The 17,189-nt window shown below is 50.8% G+C and overlaps 2 protein-coding genes across 6 annotated transcripts in view; both read left to right on the top strand.

Moving 5' to 3' along the window:
* The window catches only part of MT4 (metallothionein 4), a 34,667-nt gene extending 27,884 nt beyond the window's left edge, over nt 1-6,783 (top strand). For all 5 annotated transcript variants that reach the window (XM_082712519.1, XM_082712518.1, XM_082712521.1 and 2 more), the window contains 3 exons: nt 4,414-4,480; nt 5,896-5,961; nt 6,526-6,783. In XM_082712519.1, coding sequence (XP_082568645.1) covers nt 4,414-4,480; nt 5,896-5,961; nt 6,526-6,753 — 361 coding nt within the window. In that variant the 3' untranslated portion in view covers nt 6,754-6,783. The remainder of the gene's footprint in view (nt 1-4,413; nt 4,481-5,895; nt 5,962-6,525) is intronic.
* Nucleotides 6,784-13,399: 6,616 nt separating this feature from the next.
* On the top strand, nt 13,400-16,784 carry MT3 (metallothionein 3). Its single transcript, XM_082712522.1, has 3 exons — nt 13,400-15,426; nt 15,675-15,743; nt 16,541-16,784. Exons 1-3 carry the CDS (start codon nt 15,396-15,398, stop codon nt 16,648-16,650), a joined length of 210 nt encoding a protein of 69 aa, XP_082568648.1. The 5' UTR covers nt 13,400-15,395; the 3' UTR covers nt 16,651-16,784.
* The last annotated feature ends 405 nt before the right edge of the window (nt 16,785-17,189 follow it).

The following is a 17,189-nucleotide window of genomic DNA, read 5'->3' as shown; positions in this document are numbered from 1 at the left end:
TGGAAAGTCTGCATGAGTCCCCCTCAGAATAGTCCGTGAGCCTGAAACATACAAACGGGTGGGTGGCTGAACCCGTCTGCCGGGTGTTAACAGTATTGCTACTGCTAATAAGTGTGTATTACTACTGTGCATTCTCCCGCCTAACCCTCATAAGGACAGTGCCATAGGGTTATCGTTTTCATTAGCCAGATGAGAGCGCTGCAGGCTCAGAGAGGTCAAGCCTCTTGGCCCACATCACACAGCAAAGAAGGAGCCGAGTCTGGCCACAAAACTCTGCATCTCAAGCTCTTCACAGCTCTTGCTGAGCTGCGGGTTCCTCTCCATCTCCTCCATAAGAGCCAGGGAAGACAGCTGAGATGTAACTCTGGGAACTGAGCCAATTATTCCTCATCGGCCCATAACTGGGCAGCAGCACTCCATGAGTCTGGCCACTGGGATGCTGAGATGAGGAAGTGCAGCCTTCGTCCTTGTGAAGTGTGTCATCCGGAAAGCAAGTTCAGTATCTAAACCAGCATAACAAGACCAATGGCTCCAGGCTGCTCCGGGCTGGCTGGGGGCACGTATGTCCAGAGGCTCCCTGTGTGGGAAAAGATGGTGATCCCAGGACCAAAACACGGACCAGGGTGTGGAGTCCCGGCACAGGGCTTTTCTCTAACCTCAGCACCTGGCCCAACCTTAATTCCTGAGCCATGAGTGCCAGAAACTTTCTAGCAAAAAAATGCTGGGCTCAGGAACATGTATTTAGCTTTTACCTTGATGGGAAGGGGAGACTATGGAAACCCTGTCATTTCGTGTGTTATAAGTCAGGGGTATTAGCTGCTTCTTGGGAACAACCTGTTTCATTGTTCGGGAAAAAAAACCCTCGACGTAGGCACGTTAGTGAGGCCATATCTGAAGGAGATATTTAGGGCTGTGGCTCAAAGGAGCTCCTGCTACCGTGTGATAAGGGGAGAGGGGCTGCAGCCTTCACAGCTTTCCTGCAGAGAAGTTCTTACCTTGGGACCCCGTGGGTGCGGTGCGAGGGTGGGAGTCTGGGTTCACCAACGAGATTTAAGAGATGCACAAAACCTCTGAACCTGTGGGGGAAATGTTGTGGCTTGGGGCCTTTTTTTCTGGGTAAAGGATCAAGAGCTTCCACCAGATTTTCATAGGACTCCTTGAAAACCCCAAGAAAGCGAAGGATCACTTCTTTCAAGATTAAATAATACTTCTTTGAAATATTGATTTTCTTCTTCTTTTTTTTTTTTTTAAGATTTTATTTTTTTTGATTGACACAGAGAGAGAGCAGCAGAGGAAGCAAGAAGCAGTCTTCCCGCTAAGCAGGGAGTCCGATGCAGAACTCCATCCCAGGATCCCGGGATCATGACCTGAAGAGAAGGCAGAGACCTAATAGACTGAGCCCCCCAGGCATCCCTTAAATACTAATTTTCTAAGCGCAGATTTAAGCTCTGCCTGCAACCATTGCATGTTTTCAGGGTGATGCATGTATTTTTGTTTTTATGCTCCATGCAAAAATCTGGAGCTGAGACTCAGAAGACAGGCAAAAGGAACCTGTGGGTGTGCTTCCCCAGGCACTGGAAGGACTGTGTAACCAGGACAGGACAGCCTGGGACAGAGCTCAACATGAACTTGACTGCCTGAAGCTACACAGAATTGTTTCCATCTACACAGCGCAGAACCTGGGAAATAGCTTCATGCTATCTGCGGGATTGAATTTTGAGATTTTCATTCAGTTGAGGCCTTAAGCAACATCACGGAGTCAATCATGTGAGGAAGAAGCCATTCCTGGCTCAGAGAGGAAAGAGGGAGGAGAGTTGGTTTGTATGAAGGTGAAGGAAAGTCCGTTCCTTGCTCTGGGCTCACAGTTTAGGCTAGACCCTGTAAGGCATTGATATCTGCTGCAGGGGACACGTGCAGGAGTGGGGGGAGGCTGGTCCTGTCACGACATAGGCTGGGGATGCGGGCCCAGGAAGACGAAACCAGTCTCTGAACTCTGAGAGCAGTCCTACCCAGGCATAGGTTTCCTGGCCCGAGATGTCCTCCTGACCTTCTCAATGAACTGTACACTCTGGTGTTACTCACCCTTGGCTCCCCAGTGCCCAGCACAGTGCTGGCCCTCAGAAGAAGGTGAATGAATGGAATCTGCCTGGATCCCCCAGAAGGCTGTGAACTCCTTGCAGGCAGGGCCCATTTCTACATCAATACAAGACTACCCCTACCTACCCTCCCTGTGCCTTGCTGATGTCCAGTGGGGCTGAATCCCTTTGTTCTCCCTGGAACTTCTTAGCTCAAACCCATGGTTTCAGCAGTCCTTCTACATAATGGATGATGGGGACGCCAAAAATGATGGAGACCCCGGCAATTTACAAGTAGGAGGAACTGTCGCCATTGGTCTGGCCATGTCCTATCTTTTTAGCCTTTCTGAAGGGTGACAGTATTTTTCAGGAGAGGCCCTCAGTGCCCACAAAGCAGCCTTGCTTATGTGTTCACTCCCATGCTCATTCCCATCTTCAGTCGTCTGACTCTATCTCATTCATTCATTTCCTAAACGTTGTGCAGACCGCTTCAGAATCGAGATGCTTCAGACACAGGTCTTGCCTCCCAGAGGTCTGAGATTGGGACACGGGGCACAAGACCCATGAACACACTCACACAATGGAGTAAAAAGTAGTAAATGGCATGAGAAATATACAGACCAGTCACAGAGGGGTCCCAGAGGGAAAGGTTTCTTCTAGGTGAGAAAGGGAGAGATCAAATGCAGCTTCCTGGAGCAAGGGTCAGTAGCCATAGCTCCAGAATCTCTTCATGGAGACGGGGTGAGGGTGGCAGAATCTGGGGGCAGCTTGAAGCTGCATCATCAGGAGGCCCATTCCATAAGACTGAAGATCAGTCAGCTGCCTGATCATGATGAGATCGGGGGCTTCACTCACCCCCAAAGTACCCCCTGGCTTCTCCCACTCAAGTAATGGCATCTGAATCATGTTTCGGTAAATGAGGAGGATTTATCTGGACTCGAGGTGGAAGGGAAAGGATGAACACCTGATAGGAGCAAAGGCCTGGAGGTGGAAAAGTTCAAGGCCAAGTACAGAGAAACCGGATTCCTTAGGTTTTGGTGGAGGGGGCAGAAGGGAGGAGTGGACTGTGACCTTGGAGAGCTAAGCTGAACCTGGAATGCAAGACTATGGTGTCTGGGCTTCATTCAGCAGATGGTGAGAGCCACTGAAGGTTTTGAGCAAGAGAATAACATGGCCAATGTTATTTGTGGGCTAAATCTCTGGGGCAGAGTGGAGAATGAAGAGGAGAAGGCAGGCCATAGGAGGCTGATTCCAGACCCCTACTAATGTTTGTGGCCAGGGCTGGGGGTGTGTATGTGTGTCAGAGCAATAGTGTAAATGGAGGTTCCCATGTCAATGGCTAAAATACCTAAAAGTTATAAATCAAATGAACAAATAAAATACTTTCTATCCCCCTACGCTTCCAAAGAGAGCTTCATAGCAAACTGAAGGGCCAGGTTCAATGTTTAATTCTCAAATCTTCACATAGGATGGTGCCCAGAGATCCGCCCCATGGCCCCAACCCCCAATCTGGGGCCCATGTCCAGTCTTTTTCCATCCCTACCTCCTTCCCTCACTGCAAGAGACCCCACATATACCCATAGGCACCCAGCCCACACATCCAAACTCTGTTCATACCCCCAGCACACGGCTACCTCCAGCCAGGCTTCAGGCCTAGAGGGACACACACTGGCTGCCCATCTGCCCTTTGGAGCCTAGGGCAGAGGTCCAAGCAAACCCTTGAAAGCAGGCTGGCTTGGGATGAGAGAAAATTCCAGAATTCAGCATGTTACATGTGTGATCTAGAAGGAGAGGTTGCACACTCCCATTGGGCTCGTGCCCCTAACTTCTGGCCTTCTCACTCAGGGGGTCTGGAGGACATGCCAAGATAAGGCCCGAGTGGGGCATTCTAAAGCCCACGACTCCAGATAGGGGCCCCCTTTTGCCCACGGTAAGGGCTTTCATGACCAGGGGAGACAAAAATGAGGCCTTGTGAAGGAAGGAAGGAGCAGAAATGGCAGATTGCAGAGGACTTGGAAACCAAACAGGTGTAGCTGCAAATCGGAGCACTGTGAGTGCCACTGGAGCCTGAACCTGGCTCCTTGACACCTTGGCACGTGGGTAGATGGCGGGTGCAGCCACCTGCACCCCTTGTGAGGAGCATCCGTATGACTGTACTGCTCGTCCTCTCCTCTGCCCTCCTCCTGCCCGCTCTCTCCAACCCCCAGCCTGCGGCGTCTGGTTGGGCCGTGTGCAGGGCGTCTGGCCCCAGGGACAGGTGGGGTGCGCCCAAGTGCACACCTACACAGCTATAAATAGGGAACCTCTGGCAGCTGCTCACTCAGCTTCTCTTCCCCAGCTGTCACAGCACTGAAGCCTCTTGGACGCCTGGACCATGGACCCCGGGGAATGCACCTGCATGTCTGGTGAGTAAGGATGCCCAGTCTAGGGTCCTGGAACCTTGCACCAGCTTCCAATACGGAGCCCACAGGACTCTGGTAAATATCTCTCTTCCTCCAATTAGGAGCTGCCAATGAGGTTTGTCTCAGACCGGCGACCTCTGATGTGGTGCCCACTCTGTTGCCTACCAGGCTGATTTGCTAGAATTGAGACCTTGGCTCAGGGGGCACTTAGGGTTAGGCCCCTAGGGGCAGCCACCAGAGTCAAGGGCCTGGCAATCTGGTTTGGGTCCCTTGATGCCATTCACTCCTGACATTTCATATTCCTGAGCCCCCGTATTCTCATCTGAAAACTAGGGTCACTCCTCCCCAGCTGCCCACCTCTCAGGGCTGCTAAGAAAGTGCTAAAATCACAAGGCACTTGCAGAGGTCAGGGGGGTCATTGGAAGTTTTATGTGGACTCCCGAGTCTCTGAATCCCCTTAATTCCATGGAAGCACGTAGCACAGGAGAGAGGTCAAAGTTTGGAGGCATCTTGGGCTTTGGAAATGGCATCAAGAATTCTCATTAAGCCTCTCCGGTCCTTAGCGGGACATATCTGTACCCAAACTTGCCAAAGAGACAGAAACTTCCAGCATTTGACGCTCAAAATTTGATGCTCCAAATGATAGGTGGAATGATTTTTTTTAAATTTTTTAAAAAGATTTTATTTTTATTTATTTGACAGTCAAATAGGCAGAGAGGCAGACAGAGAGAGAGGAGGAAGCAGGCTCCCTGCCGAGCAGAGAACCCGATGCGGGGCTCGATCCCAGGAGCCTGGGATCATGACCTGAGCTGAAGGCAGAGGCTTTAACCACTGAGTCACACAGGCACCTCTAGAATGATTTTTTTTTTTTTAAGTGCAGATGGTTTTTATGTGAAAAACAGTTGCAGCTCTCGCTTTAAGGTTATTTGTGTCCCTGGTCTTTCTCCTGCCCATTCAGGGTTTCTGTCTTGCCTCATGCCTTAAAAAGGTGAAGAGGGTATATACAAGGCTTCCACAGTCCCTGGGGACCTCATGCTTGGTGACTTGGCCTGGTTCAGTGGTGCTCAAAACTGATTGTACCTCAGAATCATCTGGCTTGCTTTTTAAAATATGATTCCCTTTCTCCACCCAGACTTATGAATCAGGATATCAAAGGTCAATCCCATGAATCTGCATCTTAGCAAGTATCTCGGCTGAGGGGCCCAATGCAGCCACCCCAGTTTCCATCCAGGGACTGTGGCTGGGAACCATCCAAGGGCCCATGCCCTGGGGGTGATGTTCAGGGGACATCTCCATCCTCTTGTCCAGCCACTCCCCAAAGACAGGCCAGAAACCCTGGCACCATGACAGACTGCGACACACCTTGCATCCCCATTTGACCTCAGTCCTCGCGCTTAGGGCTCTGTTCTCTCTTCTAGGAGGAATCTGCATCTGCGGAGACAATTGCAAATGTACAACTTGCAACTGTAAAACGTGCCGAAAAAGTGAGTTATGCTGACCCGGGGCACCGCTGGCCGGAAGCTAGGAAAGTCTGTTCCCTCCCTTCCCGACCCTGCAGCCGTGGTGGGATTAAGCAGGTTCTGGAGGTCTTGGACCCATTTGGGAGGGATCTGAAATGATAGCTGAGCTGAGACCTGGGGCTAAGCTCCTAAGGGGAGGACAGCCTCACCTGGGGGTGAGGGTGTCTGCGGAGTTGCGGGTATGAGGAGGAAGAGGGCTTCGGGGAGATCCTGCTGTGCCCAGTGCTGAAAGGGATCAAGCACTGGCTGGGAGTCGAGCTCTGGGTTTAATTTTTAGATCTGCCACTGACCTATGATCTTGAGCAAGCCCCTTCCCCTCTCTGGGCAGCTGGTAAACTCCCGATGACCCTGAAGATCCCTCCTGGCTCTGACATCCTGAAGCTTGCTGCCCTGGGGTTTTCTGCTAATGGGGATTGAAGCCTGTGGCCTGCTCTGCCCTTCCTACTTTCTCTTAAACTGTGGGAGAGGACGTGGAAAAAGGGGAGCGTTGACCCCAAACTGACCTGTCCCATCTCCTGACCCTTCCAGGCTGCTGTCCTTGCTGCCCCCCGGGCTGTGCCAAGTGTGCCCGGGGCTGCATCTGCAAAGGGGGCTCGGATAAGTGCAGCTGCTGCCCCTGAAACGCATCCATTGTGCTGGGGGCCGAGGCCCGGGAGGCATCTGTACAGTGCCTTAGTCGAGAAGTTGGAATTATTGTACTATAGGTTATGCTTTTTATATATTTGCTCAGATGCGGTGTTGGTGAGCTTCATGTAAAGTGCTGGAAAAATAAAGGTCTCACTCATGGTTGTCTGGTGGCTCAGAGCACTGTTTTCCCCTAATCCAGCAGGACCAAGAAGGGCTGGCACCATTGCATATGGTAAGCGCCAGCCTGCACCCCTTCGGCAGCACCTGCTAACCCCAGGATCCCGCAGCTCTGCCTGAGGGGGCTTTCTCCTGCTGTGTGATCTTGTTTGGTGTGTACACAGAGCAGCCCAGGAGTACTGGGGAGTCAGTACCCCTGGGAACAGCCCTTAGCTAATGACAAATGAGAGTTGGCAGATACATACCCCCCAGCATCTCTACCCTTACAGTGGGACAAATCTGAGGCAGGTTCCACACCATGCCCCAAGAAGTCCCCAGCGGTGTAGCACTCCAGTAGCCCACAGCCATACCTCACTCATTAACATACCTTCCTTCTTTACCTCACTTGTGTCCATTTTCCCACCAGTGTTTCCTGGGATTCCCCACCCAACAAAACTCCTTGTACAGGGTCTGCTTTGGGACTAACTGAATCTTAGCCAGGGTCTCCTGGCACAATGTTGGCCCAGAATGCCTTATTGTGTTAAGAGTGCTATTTAAAGGACCTTCACGCCGAATCACCCATGAACTCCTAGTGCAGGATATCTGAGTGGATCTAAAGAAAATCCCCAAGGTCAAGACATCAAGGACATTTGCTCCAGACAGGGGCGGGGAGAAAGTGATGCTGTTCACTGAGGTTCTTGCTGTTCCCAGAAGTCAATGTAAAGAGAGTCTGAGGTCTCTGCTGTGCCCTTCCCGCCCCTTCCCCGCACCAGATTGCTGACACACACATCAGCTTCCACCTGCTCTGGTACAAGTCCAGCCAAGCTTGATGACTGTCGGTGTGACCATTGTGCCTAACACAGCCCTTACAGTGCACCAACCACTGTGCTGAGCCTTCCACACACACGCTCTGCGACAGCCCTGCAACAGGCTGGGCTGTATGGAGGAATCCTGGATTTTTTTTTTAATCATTTATTTTTAAATAGGTCTACATGCACAATGTACAAAACACAAAAGATCCAAAGGGTATAAGTCTCCTCCCCACCTTTGTGCCCCAGTCCCTCCTTCTGAAGACAATGACAATAAGCACTTACTTGTGTAACACTCCAGGAGTATTCCCTGCCTGTACAATCACACATGACATGCTGCCACACACACACACACACACACACACACATGCACGCGTGGCAGTGTATTATATACCTGGGGAAACTTGGTGTTTTCCCTTATAGAGTTAACTCTCTACCAAGTCCTTTTTTTCCACTTAAGAGAGAAGAGTAAATAGAGGAAAAAAATAAGAAGATTGAACCACAAAGAAATAGGGTGACAAAACAAGAATTAGTGGATGAAACACCATGGGAAACAAAGAGGAAACTTCACGCATCTCTCCCATGGCAGAGCGGCCGCTAAGCCTACCTAGCCCTGCCAGGGACCATGCAGAGCACAGGCCATAAGCATCTATAAGAAGCACAGCAATGAGCCTTCCTCTCCCTAAAAATGCACATATTAACTACCCTCACTCAATTTTACATGTGGTCTTAGGGAACCCCTGAACCCACTGAGCCATCTCTAGATCCCCCAGGAGATCTGGGTTAGGAATCTATGGTCCATGCATGCTATCCAATATTTAAAAGAATAAAGTGGCCTAATAATAGATGAAAATATTAAGCACCTATAACCCATGAGAGGCTGGGACCGAGTCTGCACGGGCTTAGGACATTATCCCACTTGGATGGAAACCACAGGAAGCCTTAGTGGGGAAAACAAGGAAAGGCAGGTAGGTCGCAGGATGAGGACGGAAGTTCCTCACTGGGACTGCAGGGGGCGCTCGAGGTCCAGAGGCAGGTGCGGAGGCGGTGCTCTGAGCCTGGTGCCCTGAGCCTGGTGCCAGCGTTGTGGTGGTACTTTCCGCCTCAGTCAGGCGGCGTGTGGGGGCCCAGGAGATCCCAGAAAGGGCTTAGAACCCTGACGAGGCTGCAGGGGAGATAAATGAGGCCAAAATCTCCAAGGGCCGGTTAGGTGTAAAAAGCCCTTAACACTGTATGAACCACCTAGATTCACAAGACATGAGGCTTTTAAAATAATTTGGCAGTATGGGTCCAAGAACCATGAAATCCTTTTTATTTGTCCCAGTAGCTTTATTTCTGGAAAGCTGTCTAAAGAATTCGCCGCAAATTCAGGGGGAAATTAAAAAGCCTCACTCTCATGAAAAAATTCATTGAAGTACCATCCGCAATTGTGAAAAACTGGAAATGGCCTCAAGTCTATGAGATCATTTCAAGTAACAGCAGCACATACAACAGGATATGATACAGCCACTAAAAATGCAAAAATGCAGGAAATAATTACGGTAAAATCTGAAGTAAATATTAGGTTACAAATTGGGTATGCAGTCCTTTATTTTAAAAAAAGAAGCCACACAGAATACAAACCATGGAAATGAAAATATGCCACAATGTGAACAGTGGTTGTGTTCACATCACAGATAAAAGATAATTTTTCATTTTCCTTCTTTTCTATTTTTCTGGATTTTCCAAAATTTACTGAGGTGGCACATTTCTAAAAAAAAAAAAAATACTGTTTGACAAGGGGAAAAAATGTATCCTTTGAGTCAGAAATTCCAGTGTAAGGAATGTTGTATCCTCAGGAAAAAAAATCATGAATATACACACACGCAAAAGCTACCAAGATGTTTGCCACATCACGGGTTATAACAGTGAAGATCTGGAAATGACAAAAGTGTGTCTAACCAGGGGACTGATTAGATAAAGTGTATAATGAACTAAAATAAAATTAAAGAAGTGGAATTGATTTCATGGACAGATGTTCATAATCTGATAAGCTAGGAAAAAGGTCATTTATAAATCAGTGTATACGGTAGGCTTCTGTTTTCATATTTGAAAGATTTATATTTATTAATTTTTCAAAATTTCTGCAGTAAACAAAGAAGGGAGAAGGAGGAGAGGGGAGCCAGACCCAGATGTTTTTGAATTTGAGGTACAGATGGTCTGAATTGCACAATTTATTTTTAGAGGCAAGGATAGGACAGAGTACTTGAAACTGATGCTTCAGTTTGGAAATTTTGGGTCACGTGACCACAATACATATCGGCTCAATGGAGGCTTCCCTCCCTCTCCATGCCCAGCCTCATCATCCGCCTTCCCTGGCAAGTGCTCTCACTTACTTTCTCATAGTTCAGTCCTGGGCATGACTTCCCACATCTGACAGAGGATGAATCAGGTCTAGTGATAGAAAGTTGGTGTTAAGGCAGAGGTTCTGATGCTCAACTGAAAACATGTTGTGAAAAAAACCTTCCTGGATTTGTTATAGGGTAAAGTCAAGCAAGGTTTCTCAACCTCGGCACTACTGACATGTTAAGCCAGGTCTTTCTTTTGGGGGGAGGTTAGTCTGGGCCTTGTAGGATGCTAGCACCCCTAGCCTCTACCTATTAGAGGCCAGCCCCAGGACAACCACCACCCCTATGTTGTGACAACTAGAATGTTCTCAGACATTGCCAAATACCCTCTGCAGGCAAAATTGCCAACCATGGAGAACCACCGAAGGAAGGTGAGATGTGAGACAGATCTTTAGCCTTGAGTCAAGCTGGGTGGTTTTTGGGAGAAGGCGATGCTACTGGCCCCCAGCCCTGGGTAGAGGGGAGTGAGGATCTAATGAGGAAGGGAGAGAGGGGAGGTGGGTTTATGCAGAAAGCATGGGCACCACCATGTTATGTACCTCCTGGCAACACTTAGCTTACTATGTGTGGATTTCTTTCTTTCTTTCTTTCTAAGATTTTATTTACTTATTTAGGGAGAGAGAGCAACAGAGCTCAAGGGGGATGGGGAGAAGGGGCAGAGGGAGAGGGAGAAGCAGTTCTCTCCTGAGCAAGGAGCCTGATGTGGGGCTCTATCCCAGGAACCTGGGATCATGACCCGAATGGAAGGCAGATGCTTAACCGACTGAGCCACCCAGGCACCCCAGGCATATGGATTTTTTATTAAATGCCTCCTTACCCAGATAGTGGGTTCTCAGAAAAGACAGACGTTGTCATTGTCCTGCTGCCTTTGCACCTGCCATTCCTAACACAGTGTGTGGCTTAAGGCTGGTGTTCTATACACATTTGTGGTAGTGAAGGAGAGAATTCAAGACCACGGTGATCTTTACACTAAGCAGGATGATGAGGACCACGGAGTAACTTCATTAAGACATACATAATTTAACCGGACTCTTCCTGACCCAGCCTTCAAGGGATCCCATAAAAAAGGGTGGGCCTGAACTCAGACTCCTAGTTCTCACTTTGATTCATTCATTCGGCATTCAAAGACATTCCAGATGTGCAGGGAGTTTTACTAAGCATAGAAGGGAGGAGAGGAAAGGAGGAGGAAGAGGAAAGAAACTTGTTGCTTAGGCGCTGCCTTTACAGACTTCAGAGTGCGTCAGGGAGACCGTGGGACTAACTCTTTCCCCTCTCTTACAGGGAAGAAAATATCTAGACAAAACCCCGTAGAAGTTGTAAGAAGGATAGTTATGTCTGGCTGCAGGCAGAAAAGAAGACTTCCTGGAGGAGGGTGAGCACCTGGGACGTGTTCTGCAATCTGCTTGAAGAAACTTCAGAAAGTTCACCATAAGGAGTAATAGTATAGTTCACCATAAGGAGTAAAGAGTATGATTATTTGGCAGGGCGGGGGTTGTGGGGGCTAGGGAGGGGAAAAAATGAAACAAGATGGGATCAGGAGGGCGACAAACCATAAGAAACCCTTAATCTCATGAAACAAACTGAGGGTTGCTGGGAGGTTGGGGGGGCTATGAAGAGGGTGGTTGGATTATGGACATTGGGGAGGGTATGTGCTATGGTGAGTGCTGTGAAGTGTGTAAGCCTGGCAATTCACAGACCTGTACCCCTGGTGCAAATAATACATTATATGTTAATTTAAAAAAAAAAAAAAGAGTATGATTATCCCCAGTGAATAGGAGAGGGAAACGGGTGAGATTCAAAATCAGACCTGACACCAAAGCCAGTCACTCTGAAGAACTTCAGTCTTCACTCGCAGCATTCAGGAAGAAGATTCTGGCAGGATTGTCAGGGTGGTCTGCATAATATGAGCAGGACAGGACTCCCATTATCCTGATGTGGGAGCTCAGCAGACACCCAGAGTGTCTCCTGCAGCTAGGGGGCCCTGAGGGCTTTCTCCTGGTGCCCCCACTAAAATGGACCCTTCCCTCATCATGACCCCCTCCCTGTGGAGCCATGGAGCTCCTGCCCCCACCATGCACAAGACTTTCCCCAATGGGTGGCCCTTGAACTCCAACCCACTGATGCCCAAATCAGCTCAGCTGGAGCCTTGCCTCGCTCTGGGCTTCATGATCACCAGCTCCCCAGGTCCCTCACTGAGAGGAGATGGCAGACCACCACTGTTCCTATTCTACTGAGGAGCTCCTTGGGGAAAACTTTGCATTATCGTCCCTAGATTTTGGAGTAAATCTCAGGAACCAAGGTATTGGCATGGCAGCTGGGTTCAACCTGGCCACTTTCTGAAACCTGGAAGCATGGAGGCTGCCTTTCCCTGCCGCCTCCTCCAACACTTCCCATCCCACGAGTGATTAAAGAGAAGAACAGAATCTTCCCTCAGCCTTTGGAGCCCACGCAAAAGGTGCTAATGCCTGGCTAGGAAGGATGCAGGAGGGCAGGGGAGGAAGCAGCAGCCGCATTGGACGCAAGCACTCAAGGGATCAGCCTGCTGTAGGGCAATGTTTCCCCGATTACTGTCCTTCGAGAACCTACTCAATTTTAGGCATAATCACATATCATCACCTGGTCTATTATTATACTTAAATTTACTTTAAAAGGAGGTCTTGTATCACTACTGCAGAGGAGAAACTGAATCATTTGCCATAAACAGGAGGTAACCATGGAGATAGAGGGCTATTAAGTTTCTAGCTAAGTTGTTCTATGCCAGGGTGAGGCTCCCTCCCCATCCTTACCCTTGCCTCCTTACCCTCTCTGTGACCCTGGCCCCTTCTGCTGCTTCAGCTGCGCCGGTGGATACAGTTGCTCACTCAACATTCATTCTACTAATAAAGCCAGATCTCCTCCAGAAATGGCTTTACTTGCAGAGAAGCACATTTGCAAATTCTTTGGGGACACCACTATTTGTCCAGGCTCCTGAACTCCCAGTCAACTGTTCGGTCTGAGGACAGTAAATTAGGAGACCCTCTGAGGGCAGTGCAACAGCCCAGTGCAGCCCTAGATCAAGTTCAACCCAGGGGAGCGGCTTGCTGGACTCCTGGCTTTTTTTCTGAGATCATCATTTTTTCTGAGAAGATGAGCTACCCCAGGACCCTCTGAATGGCCTCCTCTGAGGCTCAATTCCAAGGAAGTCTGAGATGCCTGAGTGGGAAGGAGAGGGCAGCTCTGGCTGAGTGTGTTGGCAGGCACATTTCACCGGCAGGGAAAGTTCTAGATGCTGAAGCCTGGAGGGCTACGGGCAACAGGATGTGGGGCCAGAGGAGCCTTAGGCAACATGAAAACAAACAGGAAATGAGCTGTGATGCTAGAGCTGGTGGACTCTGTAATCTGAAACAGGAAGCAGGAAGTCAGTGTTGAGAACCAACCTGGACTTCCCATTAAATACCTTGCCAGATCACACTATAGGGTCTCCTGAGACTCTTGGTTCTCGTCTTCTGCTTTTCTCTTCTTTCACCACTACTGATGCTTAGACTCACAGACCAACACATGTGGGACCCGCAAAGCTTGGAGGAACCAGCCAGCTCCACCCCTCACATGAGGCCGCTTGGAGGCCCTTGGGGTAGCTCATCTTTTGGGGGACGAAGAGTTTCCAGCCAACCTTTGGAAGTGAGGCTCCAGCTCTGAGAACAGAGGCTCATTCTGCATGGGGGATATTTGGAGACGCTCAGCAAAACCAAAGTCTGAAAGCTCACCAGACCTGCCTTCTTTGGGAGGCAGCCTTGGGATCACGTCTACAGAGGGAGGAATGCAGGTCCTCAGGAGGCCTCTCCTGGAAGGAAGTGAAAGCTAGGGCGGGAGAGGTGGTAAGGACCCTTTGGGAGGGCTTATGGGGGAATGTCCATTCTTGGGGAGGCACTGGGTGGTCTCCTCCCACCTCTACCTTTCCAACACTTTACTGCAAAGATCCTGGAATTAATTTCTCCTTTTCTTCCTCCCTCCCTCCCTTCCTCCCGGCATTGGGTCCTTGATCACTGGGGAGTCTGTCCCTCTCCCTGTGCCCCTCCTGTGCACACTCTCTCTTTGTATTTCAGATAAATAAATAAAAGCTTAAGGAATAATAAAGCTCTGTCTCTAGATAAGCCTTTTCCCTAGGAAGCCCGCTGCTTCATGAAAGGTGTTTGCACCACCAGCAGGTAAACTGAGGTATCCCCGTGGGGGCATTCACCAGGTGACTGACTGTCTGAAATGCCACCATTGGCAATTCTTCTACTTCAGTACCCTTTGACCGGTTATCTAATGGTTTCCTTTGCTCCTCTGTTTCCTGGGGATTAAGTGTGTTCATTTGCTGAGCAAGGTGAGTGAGGCCCAAAGGAAGGAAGTGATCTGCTTTGGGTCCAGCTTCTGGTAGCTGCGGGCTACGTCACTCCAATCTCTGGCTCCTGTGGTCACACGGCCTCCTCCTCTTCCGTCTATTCTGTGTGTGTCTTACAGGGACACTTGTCATTGGATTTAAGGCCCAATTCAGGATGATCTCCTCTCAAGGTCCTTAGTTGAAAAAAAAAAAAAAAAATCCTTAGTTGAATGACATCTACAAAGACCCTTTGTCCACATAAGGTAATAGAGGTTCTGGGATTTGACACGGATCTCTTTTGGGGGCCATTTCTTCAGCTTACCACAGGTACTAGGGACTTAACAGAAGGAAACGATAAATGGAGAGCTGCTTCCCTTGGAAGCTAGGACGCAGCCACCAAGTACCACCGCCCCAGATCTCCCCCAAGTCACCCCAGGCCTGTCCTTCAGCCTTCGAAGAGCCCCGCACCCCCCCCCTCCCCAAATCCAGTTTGCAAGGCCCTTCCATTGTTGTTACGATTCTTTTCCCAATTCATGAGGGATGAGGGAATGGAGTCCTGGAGCAGCAGGGTGTTCAGCACCCCATTTGGATGAGTCGCGCGCCCCAGAATCTTAGAATAAGAGGAGATGAGAGGCAGGGAAGGGCTGGGGGACATGCAATGCGGCTTTCTGAGCCGGGAGGTGCGCGCTTTCTGCCGCGGACGGCTGCCGCGGCGGACGCGTCCCCATCGGTGCTCACAGCCACGCGCGCACGGACGAGCGGGGAGTGTCGCGCCTGTGCACGCAGTGGGAAGTGGCCCCCGGAGAGGAGTTGGGGAGCACGCGCGCGCACCCTGCAGTGCGCACGGCAGCAGGGTAGGGTGGGGTGGGGTTGGGCGGGGGAGAAAGGACCGCTGCCGCAGTGCGCGCCTCCGCCGAAGCCCGTGTGCCCAGATGGAGAGAGGGGGCGCCATGCGCGCGCGAACTCTGCTTGCGCGCCCCCGCCTGGGGCTATAAAAGCCTCGCCACCTGCTGCCACTAGTGCGTCCAGTTGCCGGGAGAAGTCAGTTCACCTCCTCCAGCGGCAGCTCCTCTGGACATGGACCCTGAGACCTGCCCTTGCCCTACTGGTGAGCCCCCGCCCCCAACCCGCGGCACAGCGCCCCCACTGACTTCGCAGAGAACCCCACGCCCTACCGACCGCTCAAGGACATTTGGGGGAAGGGACCCTCCCTGCTTGCCATTTTTAACCTCGTCAAAGGGTGGACGTGGCTATAGTCCAGAAGGCACTGAGATTCGACACCCCATCTCCTCCTTTAGGCCTGGCTGCACCCCAGTTTTAGCATATTTAACTCTTCCTGTGGCGTCCCCCCTCTAGGCGGTTCCTGCACCTGCGACAAAGGCTCCTGCAAGTGCGAGGGATGCAAATGCACCTCCTGCAAGAAGAGTGAGTGTGGGCGCCCCCCACCCCACCCCACCCCTGCCCCCAGTACTCCCTACTGTCGTCTGTCTACGCAAGATGGAGAGACCCGAGGCCCCCTATTATATTGCTTTTGACTCTTACTGGGACAGAACCACCTGGGGAGACCGTAAGATACAGCCGCCCCGCCCCCACCCCCAGTGATTGGTACCCAAGGCCTGGGGCAAGATGTTTTTGTAAATCGTGGGCTTCTCCTGGGGAGCTGGGGTGGAGAACTGCAACCCTAGTTGAAACCCTCACCTCCAAACCTCAGTGCCTGAGGAAGCCAGTGGTGAGGCTGGGGGGCAGCTCTGGAGTTCTGGTCCCTTGGTCCCTCCCAGGCCTTTGAGGAGCTCCTCAACTTGACCTTCCTCAGTCTCCCCGGGGAGCAGTGTAATAAGCTTGGGGAGTCAGAGGCGGGAGGAATAAAACTAACCCTAGATCTCCTGGAACCCTCACACCTGGCCATCTCAACTCCTCCGAGTTTATCCTTCAAGTCCCTTTTCAAGGCCGTTCACCCTATGAGGTTTTCTCCTTGCGGTCCAGCACTTACCCCACCATCCCAGTGGTGCATCCCCTGCACCCACCGAAGGGGCTGTGGGCTACTTACTGGACACCTCTCTCCCCAGGATGCAACGGACACACCGCAGATGCTGAGTCAGACCCGGCATGAGACTAGGAAGGGGGCAGTGTCTAGGCCCTTAGCACCCCTCCTTCTCCCCCTCCCTTATGATGGAGACAGATGCAGGGAGACTCCCATCAGAGGCTCCCGATTTTATCCACAGGCTGTTGCTCGTGCTGCCCTGCAGAATGTGAGAAATGCGCCAAGGATTGCGTGTGCAAAGGTGGAGAGGGCACGGAGGCCGAGGCTGAGAAGTGCAGCTGCTGCCAGTGAAGACGGCCCCTCCATGTGAACCAGGTGTGAAGCGGGTGTGAAGAGTGCCTGGGTGGCCCAGTGCTACCTCTCCTGTGGTGAGGCTTAGCCGCCAGCCCCTGGCAAGTGACAATAAATCCCATGAATGGCATAAACCAAGGACTGGTCTCTTCTTAAGGGGGAAGGAGGTGGGGATAGGGGGAGCCTAATCTGAAGGAACTGCCCCTTTGAAAACTGAACCCTTTGAAATCCTGAGACATGGCCACTGTTCTGTTTGGGGCTAGGATGGAGCTCTGGGGGGCAGAGTACAGTTCTCCCCACCTTTGGATAACACTTGAACTTCCTGCTCAGTCAAGCTCAAGTCTGGGACAGAGAGACTAGACCCCATGTTGGTCTCTTGCTCCCACTGGTCAACCTCACATTCTTCATCTGTACAATGGGGTTGGGGGAAATTAAAGCCAGGTCCCAGTCCCAAAACCCTGTGATTCCTGAAATGTTCTAGTTGCTCCTGCAAAGCTGCTTGTTGTCAGAGCCATCAGAGGATCGAGAGTCCAGGAGGC

This window comes from Mustela nivalis, assembly GCF_964662115.1.
Source record: "Mustela nivalis genome assembly, chromosome: 18".
In the NCBI taxonomy this organism is placed as follows: domain Eukaryota; kingdom Metazoa; phylum Chordata; class Mammalia; order Carnivora; family Mustelidae; genus Mustela; species Mustela nivalis.
Note: the sequence above shows the minus strand (reverse complement) of the source record. Positions and strands in the feature narration are given on the sequence as shown.

Excerpts from the sequence above, each read along its gene's own strand:
- MT3 (XM_082712522.1), top strand. The coding sequence starts at position 15,396 with ATGGACCCTGAGACCTGCCCTTGCCCTACTG. Across the intron at positions 15,427-15,674 it reads GACCTGCCCTTGCCCTACTG|GCGGTTCCTGCACCTGCGAC; the intron begins GTGAGCCCCCGC and ends TCCCCCCTCTAG. Across the intron at positions 15,744-16,540 it reads ATGCACCTCCTGCAAGAAGA|GCTGTTGCTCGTGCTGCCCT; the intron begins GTGAGTGTGGGC and ends TTTTATCCACAG.